The sequence below is a fragment of the Parasteatoda tepidariorum genome, chromosome 2 (genome assembly GCF_043381705.1).
Source record: "Parasteatoda tepidariorum isolate YZ-2023 chromosome 2, CAS_Ptep_4.0, whole genome shotgun sequence".
Lineage (NCBI taxonomy): Eukaryota > Metazoa > Arthropoda > Arachnida > Araneae > Theridiidae > Parasteatoda > Parasteatoda tepidariorum.
In genome coordinates this window covers 17,958,875-17,976,225 of record NC_092205.1, presented here as the reverse complement: position 1 = coordinate 17,976,225, position 17,351 = coordinate 17,958,875, and the positions used below count along the sequence as shown (strand labels likewise).

The following is a 17,351-nucleotide window of genomic DNA, read 5'->3' as shown; positions in this document are numbered from 1 at the left end:
AGCCACGTAAGAGAATTATATATATTAGATCAGAAACACATCATTAAAAGGCAGAATGCTTTGATGTTTTCAAAACGTAAACAAAACAAAGCAAACGTTGCCACCGGCGGAAAAGAAATACAGCCAAAATTTGGGAGCCACGTAAGAGAATTATATATAATAGATTTTATTAATAGCTGTCTGCTTTTAATAATATTTTTGTGCTCTTTAACGTTGTCTACCTTAGTTTGTATTTTAGCACAAAGGTCGCCCACTTGTGTATCTACTGTACAACATGCAGTTTCAAAAGCTTCAACCATTACTTTGATTGTCATTTCAAATTTACCCTGTTATCTCAGTTTGTATGTTTCTGGTGTGAATAATTAATTTTGATTTTATTAGGCTTTAATGTAACTTTAGAAGTAAAATAATAATATTTCATTTATAATATAACTGAAATTATCACCCATAGAATTGGAAAAAAGAATTTCACAAATGGCTTGGTGAATCTAGACTCTCAATATTTATTATTGATAAGAAGCACACAGTGAAGGTAACGGATTAATAAAATTTTTATTTTATAATTTATCAGTGGATGGAATATGACGCGTTTCATTTTTTTAGGAATATGTAAAATTTCCAAAAGACATTTTAATTATTTCCTATGAAATGTTTCTGCGATCAGCTGAGCTGTTATCATCTGTTTCTTTTGATCTTGTTATTTGTGATGAAGGTCACAGAATAAAAAATCTAAACATTAAGATTTCTAACGTGAGTAACTTATTATTCAGTTCTTCTCTGCTACTATTTTTTGATTTTGAATGTAGTTTAATTTGTGTGTCTACCTTCAGGTTGTAAATTGCTTATCTACTACAAAAAGGATTTTGCTGACAGGCACACCAATTCAAAACGATTTGGCTGAATTTTTCTCAATAGTTGACTTTGTGAATCCTGGAGCTTTTGGTATGAGTAGTTTTATTATGCCTCTTAAATTCATGACTTAGTGCTTTCTCACCGAATTTTATTCATTTAAGAAAGTGTTTAAACATATTATTTCAGAAGGATGTATCATCCTTTTTATATCTATCATACTTTAGAATTTCTTTGGCATTTATAAAACTGAAAAGAAGTTTAATGAATTTGAATTTCCTCCCTACCCAAGCAAATTGCGAATTCCACGCAAACTGCTTGTGTCAGACAGTCTTGGGGATCATTTTACCCGGTTGATTTATCTGTTTTTTTGGTTTTCAGAACACAGGGCACTTGGGATTTCAGAACCTCTATCTAGAAAGAGGTGCTAGCTCATGGGTTTATCATATAAAGGGATCTAGTGCAGAATTATGAAATTTTATTACTGTCAAATGGCTGGTAATAGCATTTTTAATTGCAGAATTTTTTGAAAATGCGTGGCCGCTATTTTAAAAACTACAAATTCTAAAGTATTAAATAAACTATTGATATTATTAATGTAAAGTATTTCTCAAAGTATGGATAAAATGTTTCCTGACTTCTTTATGTATGTTTATGTAAAATGTTATGTGACTTATTATAAGGGCTGAGAGGATTATAGGACATTTAGGAAGCTCAAGGTCGGGCCTTGAGCCCCCTTGATGTTACAATATTGTTTTATGTGTAATTGCAAAAATTGAAATAAATACAAGCACAAATTTACTAATATATTATGATTTACTTATGTTATAAAAAGCTTAAAAGCATTTATTTTGTAAATAAACAACATGTAAATTTGGTTTAAAGTTATGACCAGCAGTTTAAAAAGTATACACCATGGTTTACTTATAATGAGCATTCTCTTTGCAGCGCAAATTTAATATTGAAGCGACACTTGCAAACATCTAGTTGCACTGTCATTATATTGACAACTGAAAGCTAGCTAGATATCCATAATGAATTTGCTCTTTAGAATAAATTTGAGATTCCAAATAAAGATTATCCACTTTTACTTTACAGTGTTGTGCTAAAAATATTTAAACCAGAACACTAGCGACTGCACCGTGGGCAAGAAAGGAAAATTAAAAATTATCAAAGTTTCCTTATATTTATTTTATTTTCACTTTTATGTTTTTTTCTCTCAATTCACTGAAAAAACTTTATATATTTTTATTTTTTCTTTCTTACAAATCAATTTATAATATACAGAGACTTACAGGTTTATAAATTATCCATTAACTAAAATAAAGCATGAAACTGCTCTTGACAATTAAAAAAAATTCCAGTTCTATTCCTGTTTATCAATCAGTCTACCTAGAAACAACTACATGGAAATTAGAAAACATAATCTTTGTTTAAAAATAGAAATGTAGAATTATATAGTCTTAATCTAGCAAAATTATTTTCATACATAGCAAAGTTAACTTTGATTTAATATTACAAGTAGATTATACTAAAACTTTTTCTTCATATAAAAAAGTTAAAGTTGTAATCTGAAAATTAGTAATAAGTTCATTAAAATTCCCGAACCTTGTTTCACCACACTGATACGACCAGAAGGTCATACCAGTGCATTCCAGCCGAAATTACGCAACTGAATTTTAAAGTCAAATGCGAAATTACAAATCAGTCAAATATGAATAACAATATTGCTAGAATAAATATGTGCATTTATTATTATTATTTTGCTCTATTAACATTATAGCAATTTATACTGTTTGTATTAAGTTCTACCCTTAATTTTCTTGTTGAAAAGAAAAAAAAGCCAAAATTTTGATTGAAGTATCTGTGAAAATATATAACAAATTTTATTGTGTTTTTTTATATTTATAAACACCTGGAATTTTGTATTCCAGGTGTTTATAAATGTTAAAAACACCTTTTTTCTCAAAAACTTTCTTCTATCCATGTAATTACAAAGCATAAATTTAACTTTGAACTGCACACATCAATCCAACTGTGTGACAGAATAAAAATTATAAGCATTCACATTTTTATAGTTTTTAAATTTAAACTGTTTCTCAAGGTACTTTCAAAAACTTCAGAATCTCTTTTGAGCGACCTATTCTTCAATCCAGAAATCAGAATTGTCCACCTGAGGAGAAGGAAATTGGAGAAGAAAAAAGTGAAGAATTAAATGAAATTATCAGAACCTTCATGCTTCGCAGAACTCAAGAAGTTATAAATCGTTTCTTACCTCCCAAATGTAAGTCCCCCTGTTTTAAGAGTCATATGGTTAAATGTTTATTATTTTTCACGAAATTAATGATCAATAACTTTTGCTTAGTAACTTTTAAGACATTAGTGTATTCTTTAATTAAATTTTTTTCTCTGCAAGCTTATATAACTATATGTTATTTTTTAATTCCTTATTTTTACTTTTTTTATTTTCAAACCATTTTTCCATTGGACAACATTGAAAAAATGTGTGTGCAGAGTTGGAATAGTACAGATGGGAGAGAAAAAATGTGTTTTAAGTGTCAAAAAAGGAAAAATTTGTTTCAACATCAGAGAATTGACAAGTCATCGTTAGTCTTCCTCATAGCTTTAACTTTGATTTTAATTTGTATTTCCTTTTAAACTAACATTAAATGAGTAAGCAAGTACCAGTTTGCTCAATTTTTCAAAAAATTCCATTTGGTTGTTTTGTTAATATTAAAATAGAAAATAGTTAAAATGTAAAGAGAGCTTGGTACCGTCATCAATGCAAGCTTACTGTTAACGAAAAATGTGGAATTGAGTACTTCAATGCCTTTGTATTTCTCTCCATTCTTTGTGTTTGTACTGATGATACTCTTTTGTCCCTCTGCCTTTTAATTTTTTTATTTGTGCTTTGAGCATTTATTCTTAGATTATCTCCCAGTCATATTTAAGGATAACTTTGCTTTATTTGGATATTTTATGACTTCATTTAAAATTTTATGTTATTTACTTAATGATTTTTCTATAAAAATTATTTTTAAGATGTATTTTATGCTCAATTTCATTCACTCTTTTAGTTTTACTAAAACAATATTAATTTTTGTTTCAGCCGAAGCAGTTATATTTTGTCGTCCCTCTGAATTTCAAACAAGCCTTTATAAATCCCTGTTAGGCTCAAGATTTATTGAAGGGATTTTCTCCTCTTCAGGATCTGTTGATTCTTCTCTACAATTAGTTTACATATCAATGCTTAGAAAACTATGTAATCATCCTCATTTGTTGTACAGAGGAAATTCTGAAGAAGAGGTTAGGTTTTAATTTCTTTTTAAGTGAAAACCAATGTATTTAATACTTTCATTATTAGACGAATTGCTAATGATTCGTTTGGTCAGAAAGCATGTTGATCAAATTCATTAATTTTTACTGTATATGGGGGTGAAATAGTTTTATCAGAAACGCTGTAATGTCAAAAATATTTTTTTTAATTGTTGGAGGATACTCACATCCTTTAGAATAAATTTTGTTGAATTGCTCTATTAAATGAATTGCTTAAAAGCATAAAATGTTTTTGCTTTCATAGAATTTTTCAATATGTATTTAATTATTATCTCTATTTTATTATCTAAAGCACTAATGTATAAGTATGTAGGTAGATTGAAAAAAGGTGATACAAACTGAGCTATAAGTTGGACTGAAAGAAGTTAAAAGTGAGAAGTTCACATCAAAAAACAAACGTTTTATATTTTTGTTTTAACTATTTATCATTTTACCCAAGTTGAATGAAAGTTTAGAGTTATATTTTAGTATTAATAATGTTTCATGATTGCTAGGGGAGAAAGATGTGTTTTATCAACTGAGATCGGCCATCGATTTCTTGTTTTCATTTTCTTACTCTGTTCTTTAGTTTTCATTCATTTTACAAGTTTATGTAAGAATAAAGAATATGTAATTTCCCCAAATACCGAAGTTTATAATTTTGTATGTATAAAATCATAATGTACATAAATTGAATGATATGTTTATTAAGCAAAGGATTTTATATGAATGTTGAATACTTTTTTAATTCCAATTTTTAAAGAATATTATCATGCATACAAGGCTAAACTAAAATACTCAAGTATTCAATGGGAATGTGAAGCAAGCCTAGATTGTGTAAGTAGGTGAAGCAGCCCCTAGTTTACAGATGTACTATATCATTGACAGAAACATTTAAGTATATGCTCTAGCTCATCATCATGTTAAATTCTTAATAGTATGCTGTTGTTTTTTTTGCACATTACTAATGTATCACAGTAATTAAAATTATATTTAGCAAATGCGTTGCAAAATTTCATGAATGAAATCATAATTTGCATTAAGCAAATTCTTCTAATAACAATATGATTATAAGTTTGTTTGTTTTTTAACCTCCCAAATTTTCATGTTTATGAAAAGTTTTGTGATATTTTACCTGTTTAGCACTGCTTTATTTTTAAATAACACAAGAAGAAATGTTTTTTTTTTTAAATACCAGAAAGAAAAAAAAACTGAGAAGTTATCCAGAACTTAACACTGAGATGATTAAAGCTAGCTCAGGCATCTGAATATTAAAAAATTTCTACTGCTTGTTTAAAATAAAATTATATTTTTCAATATAGATTTTATTTTTTGTTCAGAATATGAATATTGGATGTCTTCAGTCTGTATTTCCTGTTAATTATCAACCAACATCATCTGATTCTGGGAAAATGAAAGTGTTAGAAAAGATGCTTTTGGCATTATTTTCATCTCATAAAAAGGAAAAAGTGGTCATTGTATCTGCATTTACCATGGTATGAATTAGTCTGACATTTAATTTTGTTAAATGTGAAATTTGGTTTACAATAGTTTTAAATTTTTAATCATCTATGTTATATGAATTAGTTTTTAATTTATATTAAGTTGCAATTACTTTTACTAAAAAACATCTACTTATAACTTATTTTTTGCATAGTTTGGAAAATAAAAATATGATTATAATATATTTGAATCTCCAGAACTATTGTGCTAGGGTTCTGAAATTCAGACAGCTGGTAAAGGATGGTATATTAGCTTCTGATCCCAAAAATTTCGATTAAATCTTTTAGCACAGGGAATCAATTACATCTTTTAGCAGAGACATTTAAAAACTGATTTTTTCTTATTGGTTTAGCATTAGTCATCATATTAAATTATTGGCGATGTTTAATATTTTATTAATATTTTCAAGATACCTGTGTTGTTTGTCAACCTGTGAGCTTTATTTAAAAAATAAAAGTTTATTGCACGTTCATTAATATTTAATTGTGTTATATTCATTTCGTTTGATAAGTTTAAGGATGAACATGGATTCCTAAGGTTTCCTGAAACCACATGTTTTTATAACTGACGTTGAACAGCCAACCCAATTATGAGTTTAAGACTACTTCAAATCCGTAGCCTTGTAATTTTGAACCCAATCCAAAAGACAAGGGAACTTCTGGATAAAGTATTGGGAGAAATTTACCTTCAGGGAGGACTTTTTGAAGGAACTGACCCGCATTTGCATTATATGGTAAGAAAACCCTCCCACAGTTAGCCTTACGGCAAGGAGACTCTAACCCAGGATCTGTCTACCACTGAGATTTTACATCAGCTTTGGTCTGTACGAGCCCCTGAGCCACCCCAGCTCAAAACCACATGTTTGTATTGTTTTTAGTTACATGTTTCTCTAAAACTAAATAGTGTAAAATCTACAATAATTAAAACAAAACAAGGTATTGTCTAATAGGCAAAACTAATTGAGAAAAGCTAGTTATCATTTCGAGGAGCCGTAAAAATTGCCTTATTTCGATGGAATGAACTTCTTAAAATGTGCATTGATCCGAAAATTATCTAATAAGGTAAAGCCACCAGGACGGGCTAAAATGAATGAAAACAAATTTTTCATTATTTTAGTATGTCTTTCAGCAAGCATGCACAAAAGTATGCTTGAACAGTGTTGATCAACACCAATTTATTATTTGCATTTTTTTCATCCCGTACAAAGAACCAGTATGCAGAGGTATCCAGGCTAATTAAAATACGATTCTCTTTAAGGTTTATAATATTTTTTTAATAATAAAGTAAACCTTGTATTGTAGTTATATAATTCCAATTGCATCAAATTTATTTTTTTTAAATTTAATCTCTTAATTTTGACTTATATTTGCTTAAAATTATAATGTAGTTTTATGGAAACTATATTTATGCTTAAAATTACTTATATTGTTTTTAAGAAAAAGCAAACTTAGAATGTGAATATTTGGTTACAAATATCTCATAGTATTCGCTACAAGTTTGAACAATGGTATCATTAAAAGGAAAACAATTATTTTTACTCATTTATGTTTATTTAACATGATACATCAACATTTTTATTATTGCATTTAATTATGTGTCTCAATCTATACAGTTTCACCTAAATATCTTACTTGCTTTCTCGAAAATTTGAACAATAATATATGTTTCATTGTTTCAGAGTCTTTGATAACTTATGGCTTGAATTGTTCAAATTCTATTACAAAAAATTTAAATGATAATATGGTTCAGTATGATTTTTCTAACTTAAATTTTAAAATGACATAATTTTTATATGAAATAATTTTTAAATCATTTAACATTCTTTATCCAGTTATTGGCATTCAAGGTTAGTCTTAAATAAAACTAATATTTGTGACAAATATAAAGTTATTTTGGTTCTTTAATTATCATTTATATTTAATTCACAAATGAAAAATGCTTGTTTTATATAACCTGTAATGTAAAACATGGTATTTAGACTTAACTGTTTTATTTCTTTATTTTAGACTCTGAATTTAATTGAAAATCTCTGTAAAGAAAAAGGTTACTTTATTCTGAGGCTTGATGGATCCACTGCATCAGCATCTCGGCAGGATATAGTCGACATTTTCAATCGTTCCTACACAAAATATAGTAATATTTTTTTAGATTATTTAAATATTTTGCTTAAATTTTAAATTCAATACTTGTTGATTCTGTTTATTTTGCTAGTTTAGATCATAAATTTTCATGGATCATTTTAATCAAAGTAGACTCATGAATTGAATTAACTAAATATATTATCCTATTGCTGGGCCCATGCTTAGGATTTCAAATTATTAGCCAGTAAATTAGCCAAATATCAAAAGTATTCGCCAATTTTCAAAAGTTTTCACTAAATGCAAATCTTAACAATTTTTAATGATTTTTTCCCCATAGAAAACTATTTTACAGTAGTTTGTTTCAGGCTTAAATTATTTGAACCTAATTCTAATTGGCTATGTAGCACATCTACCGAAAACTACTGTAATCGAATAAAAAATAATTATTTGTTTAGAAAAATTCATTTTGACGTAATTTTGAGGATCGAGTTAAACATAAATTTTTCTTTCCAGTAGAAAAATTCATTCTCCAATGCTTTTGCCAAAACAAAATTTTATTCACCAAATTTATTTTATCGCATTTAGCGAGATGGCAAATACTTAGAGCAGGTTCTTCTATTGGAATTACTGTATTTTAACAAAATTAAAATAACTTTGATGCTTTCTAAAAATAATTTTTGTAATTTAATTAAAATACTAATTTATAGTATATAATTAGAGAGTAGGAGTATATAATTAGAGAGTTACGTTCGCAGTGAAATGTTAAACTTTTATCATAGATGTAATTTAAATTCCAACATTTAATGTGGACCATAATAAGCTTAATTTAACTTAGTTTATGTTACTTTAAGTTTTATTTTTATATATTTTTCATCCCACTTAAATTTTCAAATACTGTTTTTCAGACATATTTTTACTCAGCAGTAAAGCCGGAGGAGTGGGTTTGAATCTGATTGGAGCCTCTCGAATAATTTTGTATGATGTTGATTGGAACCCGGCTAATGACCTCCAGGCAATGGCACGTATCTGGAGAGATGGACAGAAGAATTTTGTATATGTGTACAGATTATTAACAACGGTATAAAGTTTTATACTTTTTTCGAAAGAGTGTTTTTAATAAAACATTTCATTTATAAATATATTATGTATACTGCTTGAAGTTAGATTTAGTAATTTTGTTTCTTGTGGATTTTTGTGCCTAAAAAATCTTTCAGGGAATTTGACTAAATGAACACTTTAGCTTGGAAAACCTTCATATCATTGCAATGTTGTCTAATTAAATACTATTTGTTATTTTATTAAGATTTATTTTTTATTATTATAAGTTGTTTTGTAATTGTGGCTATGATTAATTTATAATTTAAAATACAACTTTGTAACTTTGCAAAAATAGAGTTTACAATTTCTGTTTTTTTTTTTTTTTTTTTTTTTTTTTTTTTTTTTTTTTTTTTTTTTTTTTTTTNTTTTTTTTTTTTTTTTTAGAAATTAATACTTAATATGTTCATCATTAATATTTACAGATCAAAATAGGCTGTTGTTTATAAACATATAATATGTATACTTATTAATGTTAAGCCATTTTTATATGCAAAATAGTAAAATTCATCCTCGCGCAAAATGGTTTCAAATTTCTTGAAACAGAAAATTGAAACTCAGAAGGGTAAAAAAAATTAAACGTGCAGCAATAGACATTTTTGGTCAAGAATTAATGTTTGGAATTTAAACAAGTTGGGTGTATTATATTTAAATAAAAATAATTAATTATGATGTATACTAAAATTGTTTATAAGATTATTATTATTTATTATGTAAATTGGCAGAAAAAACGCACATTAATAAAATCATATTATATGCGTAAATTAGTGAATAGCCTCCTGTTAAATTTTCATTAATTATTAACTTGATGATAGATTATCATAGATCTGGAAATTAAAAAAAAATCATGAAACTGGAAAGTAAAAAAAAAAACATTGATTAACAAATGTTCCATACATTTAAAAATAAGATTCCGTGTTCTGTTAAAATTTGTAATTAGGTTCTATACTTCTGTAATAAATTGAAAATAAAATTTCATAATTTAAATAAGGATAAATTAGTATGTGGCCCATTTCCTCAATTCAACACTTCTGCAATTCTGAGTTCAATTCTTTTTACATGTTATAATAAATAAATAATAAATTTTCTTGAAATGATAAATTTAAATATGTAAGATTTATATTGAATTTAATTTAGATAAAAGAATGACCTCTTATTTCCCACTTTTTTAAAATATTGAAATTATGAAATTGAGTTTTTTTTTCTTTTTTTAAGAATTCAAAGATACTGAAAATTCTTAAAACCGCAAATCCAGTAAGGTAAATAAGAAATGTTAAATATTTATATATTTCCTGGATGGTCCCTCAGATTCAAACTTTTCACTTTTTGAATTGCAATTAAATATTATCTTTATTAAATCAAACAATGAAAAAAGAGATATTAACATTCTAAAGTGATGAAGTTCACACGAAGTTGACTACCCTGAATCCACATAAAAAGTCTAACTAGTGAACTGTCCCAAAGTTTAAGATTTGTGGTACTGATCTATAAATAGAATAGTTCACTACTATCATGAGCTTTCCAGCAACATTAACAATGAGAAGAGCAGCTGGCGTGCTGGTCGTAATTAGATATGAAATCAGGAGTCAGCACATAAAAAAGCGTGGAAGGAAAACATTTAGCAATTTCAATTGTCTTCAGAATAGGTGAGATTCAAGTAATTTTTGGCCCGATTCTGAAAAGTGGGAGATAGAGCCAAAAATTGGGTTTGTTGTTAAGTATTTAATTATACTTCTACCTTTATTTTTACTTTTGGAATCCTTTTCTTTATCATTTGAATCCTCGTTTTTTAACCTTTTTTGAATACTTAAGCATTTATATAATGATATTCTTAAATTTGTTTCTTTAAAGTATTCGTTTAATTCTTTTTCATCTAATGATATTAAAAGAAAAATAATTTAACGACAAAAATAAAAAATATTGAGGTTTTTCTCAAACCTTGGTTATTTACCTACAGTGCTTATTGTATGTACTGATTCATGACCTTAAAAGAAAATTGAATTTTATTATTATTCCTTAATAAATAAATGCTTTCACTTGTGCTTAGTATAAATGCTCATAAGTGAAATAAAACTACAAAACTTTTCAAAAAGCAAAAAACAAAATTCTACAAAATTTTTTAACTTGATGTTGTTGACTCTAAATATTAATTTTATAACTTAATTGTTTATTTATTTTAATAAACAGGGAACCATTGAAGAAAAGATATATCAAAGACAGCTTTCAAAGCAATGCCTTAGTGGGTCTGTTCTCAATCCTAATCTAATGGAAAAATTGAAATTTTCACAAGAAGAATTGAAGGTAATAATCATTAAAAATAAAATTTAATTTATTTATAGAATAGGATTTTACGAATTCAACTTTGAAGCGTATTCACATTGCTTTGAGATTGAACTGGTTAAAATCAAGGAGAAAAGAAGATTTTTTGCATAGTCACTCAGCTGTCCTTGTTATCAAAGAGCAAGGACAGGCATTACCAGGAAACTTAATTCTGTCTTCCATGCAATGCTCAATAACTGATAGTTCGGGTACAGGGAGTACTGAGTTCGATCCTTGAAGTTAACTAAAGAACCAGCATGCCTATGCCGCAAGGTGCACATTAAATCTGTCATGGCTGAAAGTCATTCTGTTGGTTGTGATGTGGAAATTTGGAGAGAGAGGCACCAGCTTAGGCAGTGTCCACATCATTTTTATGTCAATATTATGTAGCATTCCTGCCATGGCCGTTGAAAGATAGAGCCTTAAAAACAGGGATACTCTAAAAAAGTTTTGGGTAAATGTGCAGTAAAAAGTTCTTTCGTGATCAAAGCTGTCTTTGGGGATGATTGTTTATCAGAATGGCAAGTCAAAGTTGTGAAACAAGGCATTTTTTTTAATGTTGTAAAGAGATCAACTATAAAGCATTTTGCACTGGAAGGCCATGATTGACTTCGACCAACAAAAACTGTCACATGCATGATTAAACTTTTGAAATCGAACAGTAGTTTAAGTATTCATTTAGTGCACCATCAAACGAAGGGTTTTATCATGTCAGACCTTCTATATGGAATGATTAGAAACTTTACCATGATAATATACCTTGCCATTCCATCTTGTATTGACTTTCTGGCCTATTCAACATTGATATCGATAACCCAACATTCCTTAGGTTCTGACGTGCTTCTCCTAAAATTCTTTTTTTCTTCATGGGCTTAAAATTACCATTAAAGGATTCGTCATTTCGCAGCAATTGACAAAGTTAAAAAGAAGAAGAATTAATTAATTGCCAAATTGTATGTTTTTGATAAATTTGGAATAACTATGGAAAGTAAAACATGACCTTCCAAAGAAGTAAATAAGCCAACTAAACGTTTATTTATTACTCATATAGAATTCCTTGTTGTCATGTAGGGTAAAGAATTTTTTTCTTTCGAAATATCCATGTATAGCTGAACTAGGACAGTATGTTATTGGGGAGGAAAAATTTAATGTGTAGGTAAAAAAATGGTTAACAGAAATATTCTGATAAAAATGGTTTAGACTAATGAAGTTCTACATTATCTTGTTTTTATGAAACTCAGTAAATTATAGTATGAACATAATATTTTTACAGGATTTGTTTTCGGTTCATTGTGACACTATGTGTTTGACTCATGATCTGATAAACTGCCAGTGTTTAAATTTCTCTAGAGAAAGGAAAACTAGCGATGATAATGAAATTACTAAGATAAAGAAAAATAAGGTACCATTTTTTAAAGATTGTTTTTAAAATGAATATTGTGTGTAGTACTTCTAAAATTTAATGTTTTGTTAAATTTGTTTAGAATATTGGAATGGAAGAACTTATGAATTGGCATCATATATGTGGTCCTATCTCCCAAGAAAATACAAGTGTAAGTATGACAGTAGTTAACTCTCCTCATAATGTTATAAAGCATTATGCCTCAAGCTTCCTAGATAAGCTATGTATATTATGCCTATAATAGTCTATCCTTCCAATGTATCCTAACTGTTTGTGGGATTACAGCGAGGGAAGCTCTGGACTGTTATGCAAAAAAAAAGTGCAAAGGTTCTCCAGGGAGCCATGGTAGCTCAGGGGATAGAGCGCTCATCTCCAATGAGGTGGTTGAAATAACAGTGCTGGCTGTTCAATACGATATCTGCACCCAGCTTGTACTGATCACAATGCAGAAGTAAAATATTCTCTGTAGTAGACGAATAATTAGTTGGAGACTCCTTGCCATCGGGCTAACCATGGGAAGTTTTTGTGGTTTTCCTCACTGCATAACGCAATTGGGAGTTAGTTCTATCAAATAACAAAGGTAAATCTCTCCCAATACATGATTTAGGAGTTCCCTTGTCTTCTGAATTGGGTTCAAAATTACAAGGCTATGGAGTTGAAGATTGGTAGTCGTAAATACAAAAATTAAGTCAGCTGTTCAACGACAGTTATAAAATAAAGGTTCTCAAGCCCCTGAGAGATCTTTCTCTCACTATGTAAAACTTTTGTTTAAAAATTTTACCCATTTTTTCCCCTCTATCTCTTTGAATATTGACAAAAATAATGTTAGTTCATAAATTTGCTGCACATAAAATAATCTTCTTAGTTATTTTTAAATCACTTTTATTTATTTTACATCGTTTTCATATTTTTCACAATCCCATGACCACTGTTTAAATACCTTGTTACTTTTCCATCCATTTCTCTTAAGGTTGTATAAATGTAATTTTCTTTCTTTCTCTTCTTCAGAATGGTTGTTGGTTTTTCACCCATTTTTAACGTATTATAACTTTTGTTAAAATATAGCCACAATTTGTTTTAAAAATGTGATGGTAAAAGTTTACCATGAGAATATTTCGTTTGGCATCAGTTGTATCATTTTTGGTGACTTTATCACATCTGTCGGCGTAATGGAAAAGTACCAAAGCAGCTTTTAGTTTTAAGCTTTGGAATGATAGTTAAGTTTTGGAATTTTAATTAAAATAAAAAAAACTTCATAAGACAGGATGGTTAATAAATATTTAAGGTAAATACCTCTAAATTATTAGAAGTAATTTGTCAGTTAGTTTTTCCCTTTCTGTACAGCTCTCCTTTAAGGAATATTTCTTTTAATTAGGAATTGAGATATATCGGGTTGAGTAAAAAGTTTTCCGCCAAAAAAAAAAACAATCCTGTAAAATGATAAATACATAGAAAATCAGCAAAGCTAATGAGGATAGTAATCTCCATTCAAATCAACAATAGATTGCCAACGTTTTGGCAACTTTTCAATCCCTTCTGTGAAGAACTGGGGGTTGCGCGAGTCCAGAAAGCGATCAACCTCGTTTATGACCTCGTCATTTGAACGGAAGATTGTGCCTTCAAGATGCAGATGTGAAAACAGATAGTAATCCGAAGGCGACATGTCTGGTTTGTATGGTGGATGTTGCATCAATTCCCACTCCAGCGTGTAGAGGGTCCAGCCGGTCATTGCACTGACATGTGACCGAGCGTTATCTTGATGAAAGAGAGAACCACCTTCCTTCTGAACTCGTTTTTTCGTTTTTCGCGAATGGCATCGCTGTCTTTGATTAGCATATTGCTGTATATTGTACTGTTCATAGCCTGCCCTCTTTTCAGGTACTCCTTGTAGATAATTCCACACCAGATACAGATAAGGACCTTCTTGTTAGTTAGCGTTCGTCTTGCAACCGAACCTGCTAATTCCCCGGGTGCTGACCACCCTCCTTTATGGCTAGTGTTGTTGTAGTGTACCCATTTTTCATCACAGGTCACAATTCTGTCTAGAATGTTCTCTTTTCTTTGATCTCTGAGCAGAACCAAACAGACCGCTTTTCTTTTGCTCTTGTCTTCAGCAGTCAATTCCTGAGGCACCCAGCAGTTAAACTTAAATGTTAGATTTATGCGTTTGAGGGCATTTACTATTGTTTTTTGGCAAACGTAAAGCTCTAACGCAATGGTTCGTGTTGAAACATTTCTGTCTTGATTAATAATTTGCTTTAATTGGTCACAATCAACCGCAATAGGGCGGCCAGAACGTAGTTCATCTTCAATGTTGAAATTCCCACTATTAAACTTTCGAAACCAAACTTTTACTGTATCATAAGAAACAGTATTGAAACCTAAACTTTCACATATTTTCTTGTGGCATTCAGTAACACTGTGTTTATTTCGAAACTCATACTACATAATCGCTCTGATCTGCTTACGTGATAGCTCCACTTTAAACACTTTTTTGGTGCACAAGATGATAAAGTTTTGACAAACAAATTACACAGTTGTGTAGTTTCAACTTTCAGCTTTAAAATGCAAAAGCCCGTTTCAGAAAAGGTTAACTACCATGGGAATGGCTGCTGCTGGCACGGAGGCATCTCCCCTTGGCGGAAAACTTTTTACTCAACCCGTTATTTCACTTGTCAGCTATTCTTTGTAATTTTCCATAATTATGATTATTCCATAATCATATTGCAAATTTTATTAGTTGAAAACATTATTTACAATTTACATAAATTTATTTGGAAAGGTCCGGGTAGTGTTTCTTGATAGAAAGGTTTCAAAAAAGAGAACTGTAACTACTGGTTAATAACAAATTTTACTAATTTTGTAAATGCTGTTACAACTTTTAATATTTCATGCTGATGATAGCTAAAGATCTCTGTATCTTATTTCTAAATTAAGGATCTCATCATATGAGTTTTCCGTCTAATATAATATGCAGAAAAAAAAAGAGAAACTTTATTTGACCGTTTGTTGTTGAACATTTCTGTAATGAATTTAGGATATAGTGAATCCCCTTCTGAATTCCCATTTAACTAATGTTGTATTATACACTTATAGTACACAGCTTAAAAAAAGTGACTCATTTATAGCAGACTCTAATTTTATTTCTTAATTCTTTATTTTTTTTATTCCTCAAACTTCAAATTTGTAGGAGTTGTGATTGCATATGAAGATATTTCTTTACATTATGCCAAATTTTGCTTTTACATGCTCTTTCCTCTTAAACGAAGGTGAAAAAGTTTTTAAGCACCACATCCTTCATCTTACCTCCCCTCTCATATTGTAGCAGGTGCAGAAATTTCAACATTTATCAGCATTAAAGGTTCTTAATTTTTTTTCCTGGAGAAAATGAGGACTAAAAAGCTAATCCTGATTCCTTATTAATTGTTGACACGAAAATTGGTAAACTCTACTTAAAATCGAACTCAATCAAAAAGTACTAATTTCTCCCATAGAATGTAAAAACTAATTGGTTAAATTTATTTTAAATATTTGATTTGTTATATATTTAATCTTCTAATAAATTATAAACAATTTAAGTACTATATTGTAATCACTATTGTCATATGTTAAAAATTAATTTTTCAAAGAATTTTGATATAGTGAATTTATTGCTAGGCCTGCAGACAGTTCACTATAACAGGGTTTAACTGCATATATTTTTTTAATGTTATATAGAGACACACGAACATGCTAATTACAAAGTATACAAAATTCTCTGCAGGACTTCTTATTGGCTGCAGGCGGAACTGACATAACATTTGTATTCAAGAATGAAGTCAATTTCTCTTCTCACTCCATCACACCGTGAACAACTGCCATCCTCTGTATTTAAAAAAACAATGAACATTTGCATTTAGATAACAATAAATTTTTGTAAAAGCAAAATCAACATATTTATTTGTAAATAATAAAGTAATTTATTCTAGTCAGCAAATTCCTTATTTACTTTTAAAAAAATGTAGTGCGTTTGATACAAGTGGATTTATTATTTTATTTATTACTATCAGAGGCCATTATTATTAAAGCTTAAAAATAATCCTTTTTACAGTCAGACCTCGATAAAAGGTCATCCACATATAAGGTCACTTTTCCAAAGTTCCGGTTCACTGAATAGGAATTCTTTGTTACAGATTATCGAATATATGATCAAGTTTTAAAAATCGTTATCGCTTATAAGGTCATTTTTATCTGAGGCGAGCTCTTTTTTCTAACAAAAGTCTATTTAACCTTCTTACAAGGCAATTGCCTCTCTCGAGTTCTAGGAAAATGTTGTAGCCAACGAACAAGCTACAACACAAACTGGTAAAAATAATGATAAATGTTCATGAGAACGGGAGTTCGAATCAAGCTGGCCAAAGACTTCCCTTGAAGTAAATGGTGACTGGTGCACATTAAATCTGTCAGATCACTAAGTCCCCCATGTTCCCATAACAAGTTATACCTCTTGGGGTACTGAATCGGAGATTGATCGTCTTCTGGTTCAGGTCAAAATTACGATCTGCGGCTGAATGAATGGGTCCCCCCTATAAACAGGTGTAACGCATGGGTGTGGCAGAAGTCGAATTCTTCGCCATAGATGACATCACTGAAGAACAAGAGCAATTGCACCCCTTGCCTTAATGGCTTACAACAACAACAATGGATAATTTTACATATGTACATATAAGTATCTACTAAAATAATGTAACTAAAATAATTTAGATGAAAAATACTTTTAAAATCATAAATAAACCACATATATGAAA

The 17,351-nt window shown here is 29.2% G+C and overlaps 1 protein-coding gene across 5 annotated transcripts in view; it reads left to right on the top strand.

The window, feature by feature from the left end:
- LOC107451927 (DNA repair and recombination protein RAD54B) overlaps positions 1–16,540 on the top strand; it is a 34,317-nt gene extending 17,777 nt beyond the window's left edge. Inside the window, exons 11-22 of one of the 5 annotated variants that reach the window (XM_043043142.2) lie at positions 452–532; positions 604–750; positions 831–942; positions 2,954–3,133; positions 3,959–4,155; positions 5,505–5,660; positions 7,674–7,800; positions 8,654–8,826; positions 11,031–11,144; positions 12,436–12,564; positions 12,647–12,715; positions 16,328–16,540. In XM_043043142.2, coding sequence (XP_042899076.1) covers positions 452–532; positions 604–750; positions 831–942; positions 2,954–3,133; positions 3,959–4,155; positions 5,505–5,660; positions 7,674–7,800; positions 8,654–8,826; positions 11,031–11,144; positions 12,436–12,564; positions 12,647–12,715; positions 16,328–16,414 — 1,572 coding nt within the window. In that variant the 3' untranslated portion in view covers positions 16,415–16,540. Of the gene's footprint in view, positions 1–451; positions 533–603; positions 751–830; positions 943–2,953; positions 3,134–3,958; positions 4,156–5,486; positions 5,661–7,673; positions 7,801–8,653; positions 8,827–11,030; positions 11,145–12,435; positions 12,565–12,646; positions 12,716–16,281 lie in introns of all 5 variants that reach the window. The other 4 variants (XM_071177228.1, XM_071177227.1, XM_043043145.2 and 1 more) reach the window with 4 other exon arrangements.
- The last annotated feature ends 811 nt before the right edge of the window (positions 16,541–17,351 follow it).